Consider the following 6,458-nt stretch of genomic DNA (forward strand, 5'->3'; position numbering starts at 1 on the left):
GGGTTTGTACTTGTGACAAACAAATTTTTGTATGAAAGGATTATTGATTGGTTTAGGAACTATACTTGCAACGAGAATTCATTTGTGAAATTCTATACCATCAAGAATCCAATCGTCATTCCTCCATGAAAATAATTTTCTTGCCAAATTTAAAGATAATGAAACTTCAGAAATACACACAAACGATTACAGAAATACACCCCAACGATTACAGAAATACACCCAAACAGTTACAGGAATTCACCCAAATGATTATAGAAATACATCCAAAGGATTACAGAAATACACCCAAAGGATTACAAAAATACACCCAAAGGATTTAAGAAATACACCCAAAATTCGTTGAAGTACACCTTATGCATATTTTAGAACTCTTTCTCTTTCTCCTCCTCATCTTCTGCTGCTTCTTCTTCTTCAAAAACGATTTCGGAGCTTGATGTAAAAAAAATGAAAATCATGAATAACGAAAAAAGAAAACAGAGAGAAAAGTACGTAAATGAAGAAGAAGAACAAAAAGAGGAAGAAGAACGTGCAGCAAGAAGAAGAAGAAGGAAAGAGAAGGCAAGAAACGAAAGAAAAGAAGAAAAAGAGGAAGAGGAAGAAGAACGTGCAAGAAGAAGAAGAACGAAAAAGAGAAAACAAGAAACGAAAGAAAAGAAGAAGAAGAAGAGGAAGAGGAAGAAGAACGTGCAGCAAGAAGAAGAAGAAGGAGAAAGAGAAGGTAAGAAACGAAAGAAAAGAAGAAAAAAAAAAAAGAAGAGGAAGAGGAAGAAGAAGAAGAAGAACGTATACCTTGCATTACGTTTTTAGGGTTTATTGGTTAATTAACTTGTAAAGCATGGAGAACTTTTCTCTTTTCTAAATTACTCTATATAAAAAGAGTTATTCGTGATTTAATAATTAAAGATTATAATAAATAAATAATTGTGAAAGACTTACATTGATGATATAATTCAATTGACTGAATCAAATCAATTCATTCTCAATTTCTTACTTAATCTAGTCAAATTTAATAAAGATTATATATAAATATATGTAGATATAACAAATAATAAATAGCTGAAATAAAAAACTCATCCTCAATGAAAAAAAAATTAACATTATATAGAGATATAGTTAACGAACTCTTCGCAATAGGAGGGAACATAAATCGATTCAACTCGAAGATCTGATTCAAATCCAAACACTCTAAAAATTAATTTGGTACAATTTTATTAAATTTAAGATTGGATAAAAATATTAAAAATAGATAAATTTGACTTCACTTCATTTCATGTGCACTTTATGGAAACTAAAAAAATTATATATATTTTAAATTAATTCTAATATTATGTTATATTAATTATAAATTTATTATTTTATTTTTAATTACATTTATTAAATTAAAAAATAGATAAAAAAGTATAAAATTAAAATTTATAGATATTTAAATTTAAATATAGATATTAATTTTTCTGTAATAAGTATATTTTTTTTTAAATAAATATATAATAATTTTTTAATATAAAATTTATCAAGATTCAGATTTTATTGGTCTAAATTCAGTTTTAGTATGATCCAAAAATAGAGTAATTTTACCAAATCTAAAATCGGATAAAAATAAAAAAAAAAACTTAATTATTATTTAAAATCGGATCCGAATGAAGAGAAACTTGACTTCCCCGTCACTCTGTATACACTCCTACCTCGTAATGTAATATAATCAATAGTAGAACATAACTTAATTCTTTTGTTTTGTTATGATCGAATAATAGAATGTCTACTTGTACATGGTTATAGCAAGGAAGAAAAAATATCACACTACGTTACAACATATTCTTTGGGGAGAACAAATATCACACTATGTTACAACATTTGTTTGTGTAGATTTAAGAATTAAAGAGAATTAAATTTATCTTTACTTTTACCTAATTAAATATTGTATCATTTTTGGCATATAATTTAACATAAAAATATATAATTTATTCTTTAAATTTAAATCTAATAATTTTTCTGAATTTATAAATATTTTAACAATTTTTATAAATAAAATCTTTTTTCTTTGTTTAGAAAGAAACAAAAAAACTAAGTCTAACAATACTAATCATATCAGCAGATATCCAACTCTTTTAAATAGAGTTGATAACACGACTTGCTGCAAGTAAGATTGAAAGTAGAATAGGTTGAGTTGCGAATATAGTAAAATTTTGATAATCATATTCAACTAAATCAATATGGTTTAAAAATTAATAATAAAAATTTTAGTTAAAAAATAAAATAAAATAATTTAATTTAATTATAAAAATAACTTATTTGAGGGGTTTCAAACTCTAAATCATAATGGATTAAATTTTAAAGAGATTTTAAATCTGCTTATAGCAATAAAATAATGTCCAAATTCTATGATATTTATTATTAATTGAATAATGTTACACATCCAAATTTTTTTATGATCAAAATCTAACCAAATTAAATAATAAAATTTAAAATAATACTAAATATAACTAATTTTTATTATGTTAGACCAATTTAATTAAACTTAACTACCAAAAAAAAAAAAACTTCAATGTGTACCATCATTCTTATCAATTATTCAATCCTAAGGGAAACTACTCTTTATTTATTTTATTTTATGATTGGCTTTTTTTATTTTTTTGATCATCAAGGGAAATGAACTGGCCTTTTTTTTTGGTCAGACAAATTTTTGGCCTTTGTTATGCTCAACCCGAAGCCCGAGTATATATCAACTGAAAGAATCATGGGCCTTCTTTTATTTTAGGGTCTCTAGGAAAACAGATGGAAGAAATTCTCAACGTAATAAATGGTCTAACCTCACTCTTACTTACTGTTTCAAGCTCTATCTTGGGCCCCAATACAATAGAAAAAAACACATCAGAAACAAGACTCAATCCAAGTCCAAAAAAAATGTTAATAATAAAAAAAGACTCAATAGTCAGTAGTCAAAAGCCCCCAAGAAAAAGCTTGAAATTGGTCGTCTAATGACTAATGCCTTATTTATTACAGGATTGGATTTACATGACACCATGCCATAGCAAAGAAATGTTAACTAATGTTGAACTGTACAATAATCAAGAATAATTGAGGATAATAATCCAGCAGATTCAATATTACTTTTCATTTTCGTCTTCCAATCTCCATCACAATCCCCTTGAAATTATCTTCTTCTCAAGTTGCCTGCAAAAAGCACAATCTAGTTACAGTCGCAAACATGGAAATTGAAATTGAAATTAAGAACAATTAGGTAGATGAACGAAATATTTGAGATATTCACAGACACTTAGCAAGTTTGAATTAATAGAAGGATACAGAACAAAGAGCACAATATTATGTGTTGGCCTCTTTCAACAACTACCAAGCCTTCCCCCCTTGCTGCACACAAAAACGACATCATGCATCTCTTCATCAATCAATCAATTAATGAATGAAACCATTATCAATAACTATCTACAGAAAATAATTTAAGGCATACCACCACCACCAACATGTTAATTTTGCAATGGGAAACTAGTTGCATGCAGAGGCCAACCCGAGACAACAAATAATACTACTACAAATAATTCTACAACCACTTATTTTTATGGATTAGAGGCAAGAAAACCCATATGATCCACAAGTTTCTGCAAGTCTTCAGACCAATCACCAGTGTTTGTTGCAGTCAAATCTTCAAGATTTTGGTGTGGGTAATCACCAATGACAACTTCATCCTCCGGATTCCCACCAACTAAATCCTCACTAAGCAAATCTTCCCATATATTCTCACTGGTAGCAGCAGCAGCAGCAGTAGACTCCTTCATTTCACTGCTTGATTCATTATCGCAAGCACTTGACAAAAGTGTCTCTATCTCACACCCAATACTCGTCAATTCCTCTTGCTCTTCAACAGCAACAGGATCCTCTTGCAGATTCTCCACACTTGCGGTAGCAGTTATTCTCCTCTTCCTGCTCATCTCAAAACCCTGTAATTCTCTGTTCTGAAGAGAAAGGTTATGAATGAAAGACTGGTTGTGGAGTGCTTTGGCCAGGAAAGTCATCATCTGTGTCTGTTTCTTCTCTGTGACTTGCAACCTTGACTCCATTGAACAAATCCGCTCCCTTGAGTTGTGCTGTTGCTGCCTCAGCTTCACGATCTCCGCCATTAACACCGTCCTATCCCTTCTCAGCCTCTCTATCTCACCTTCCAAACCAAACTCACCTAACTCAACACAACTTCCTCCTCCTCCTCCTTCTCCATGCTGGATCGTGTTCGTTGACGACTGCGTCACATTCCTCCTCCTCTTTATCGTCCTCAACAAGTGCTTCTGCCCTGCCAAGAACCCCTCGTTCGCAAATTCCCATCGATCAGGATCCACTTTCCTAAACCCCTGCATCCATTAGAGTCAGACACACAAAACAAAAGAGAGAATCGCGGAATCGAAGAGAATAGAAGCTGAGTACCACTAGAGGTATTAGAATATCATAATTAGGGAATAAAATTAGTAAAATATCAAAGAAAATTAAAAAAATCAATATAATTTATTAAGATATTATTTCATAACGAACTCTCGATCTATATATTGATAAAAAATCTTATAATCAAAAATAAAAAATATGAATAACAAAAATAATATTTTTTTAAATAATTTTTCACTTCTTTCCTAAATTTTTGGTATCATTGTAACAAAGGAAAAGGAACTTACGTAAGTGTTGAGTTGGCGAACGAAGCTGGAGAAGTTGTTGTGCTTGAAGTAACGAGGCAAGATCGTGGTGGAGAATCTGTGCGAGTCCCACACAACGAAGCTGTTGCGAGCTCTGCTCCAAGAAACAATGGAGTCGGTGGAAGGATCCTCCACCACTTCGAAGGTCTTCGTCAGAAACGGTGGTGGTCCCACATCGTGCAACCCTTCCATGGGTTGCGGTGACACGCTTGATGAAGAAGATGAACCACCTGGTCCGCTCCCACACAAAACCACAGTCTCCTCTTCCTCCTTCACTCTCATGCTTCCCGCCATTTAATTTACCTGCTTCTGTAACCGTTTCTTGATTTATTTAAAGGTTGTTAGTGGGATTCAGTTCAGTTAGTGAATTCGTTGGGGTTTCTAGTTTGGCAAATAAGCTACTTAAGGCGGTGGAGGAGGTAGGAAGATTCTAGAAAGGAAAGGGAACTAGGGAAGTTGGTAGTAGTGTTTAGTTTCTTCGGAAGATTGTAACTTGTAAGAACTTTCTGCCACGTGTCACTCTCCAGTGAGCAACAGATATTTAGCCAAAAGTTCTGGAAAGTTCTCAAGTAATTCGCACCCCCATCTACTCCAAATTTAAGAGTGACGCGTGTAACCAAAAATTGAATTTGGGTTATTTACGTGCTTTTGTGCTGATTTTGACTAGTTAGCGTTTTCGCTTTCTTGAATTTGGTTTTGGAATTTGTGACTTGTCAAGAATTTGGTCCACACAAGAAGAAAAATATCTTGGATCGCTTTAAACCTTTTTCGAGGTTCATGTACGACTCAAATATTTTAAGATACAGCATACATACGACTTTAACAAATCTAATCCGCTTCACAACATCTGTCCTTATAAAAGTGGAACACACGTCTCGCATAATTTGGTGTTCAATTTGTTAGCTCAAAAGGCAAAACACATGCCCATGTCTGTCTGAGAATGCTGAACACTAGATCAACCATAAAAATAGGAATTTTATTTTGTGCAAGAAAATTCACTTATGGCTTGTGAATGACTTGGTCCAACTTCCAACCGAGTGATTGGGTACATAGCTAGACTAGCCACTAACTTGAGAAGGGCTTACTTTGTAGTAAATACCCATTCTGTTTTTTTTTTTTTTTAGAAATAAGATAAAAGAGTTGTTTTTCATTACACAAAAGTCCAAGTACAAGAAGCTAATAACTTGGCAAGACAGCAGTGCGCAAGAATTCAACAAATTATGGTGGATGTTGCTTGGGGCTCTGCCGAAAAAGGTCCTCGTGATCCTGATATGCTATCTCATTTTCAAAAAAAAAAAAAAAAAAAGCGTACTGATGTAATGATGTTTGACTTGTTAAAGGGATGTTTGGTTTTATGAATAATGGTTTAGCGGGTTAATAGTTAAATTAGTCTCTAAAGATGGAATATTTTTTAAATTTGTTTTTAAAATATTTTTTAATTAAATTGGTCTTTTAAAGATTACGAATTAATAATATTTGTCCTTTCACAATTCTATTAATAATTTTTGTCAATAATTGATGTGGTAGAATATTAATTGATAACATACATAATATCTAATATGTCAAATTGAATGCTAGCTAAATATGTTTATGAAAATATATCAATTTAGTCATTAAGTCAATGTTGGTCGAATATTTTTTTGACCGACTGAATCGATTAAATGATTGAATCGAGGATAGGAGAATCGATGATAAGGGTTTTGATTCATTCGAAGTTGTCGAAGGATGAAGTCAACAGATTGAAAGATCGATATCGAGGGCAAA

General features: G+C 31.8%; 1 protein-coding gene across 5 annotated transcripts; it reads right to left on the bottom strand.

The window, feature by feature from the left end:
* Positions 1 to 2,895: 2,895 nt before the first annotated feature.
* LOC130944774 (heat stress transcription factor A-2-like) lies at positions 2,896 to 5,259 on the bottom strand. 5 transcript variants are annotated; one of them, XR_009072151.1, is made up of 4 exons: positions 4,677 to 5,245; positions 3,470 to 4,361; positions 3,276 to 3,369; positions 2,896 to 3,174 (listed from the first exon to the last, which is right to left on the bottom strand). XR_009072151.1 is itself a non-coding variant. In XM_057873293.1 (4 exons), exons 1-3 carry the CDS (start codon positions 4,986 to 4,988, stop codon positions 3,278 to 3,280), a joined length of 1,125 nt encoding a protein of 374 aa, XP_057729276.1. In that variant the 5' UTR covers positions 4,989 to 5,259; the 3' UTR covers positions 2,896 to 3,174; positions 3,276 to 3,277. The 5 variants fall into 5 exon arrangements, 3 of the variants coding, with proteins under 3 accessions (XP_057729276.1, XP_057729275.1, XP_057729278.1); XM_057873293.1 differs by having other exon boundaries at positions 3,641 to 4,361; positions 4,677 to 5,259; XR_009072150.1 differs by having other exon boundaries at positions 2,896 to 3,369.
* Between the last annotated feature and the right edge of the window lie 1,199 nt (positions 5,260 to 6,458).

This window comes from Arachis stenosperma, chromosome 8 (genome assembly GCF_014773155.1).
Source record: "Arachis stenosperma cultivar V10309 chromosome 8, arast.V10309.gnm1.PFL2, whole genome shotgun sequence".
NCBI classification, from domain to species: Eukaryota; Viridiplantae; Streptophyta; class Magnoliopsida; order Fabales; family Fabaceae; genus Arachis; species Arachis stenosperma.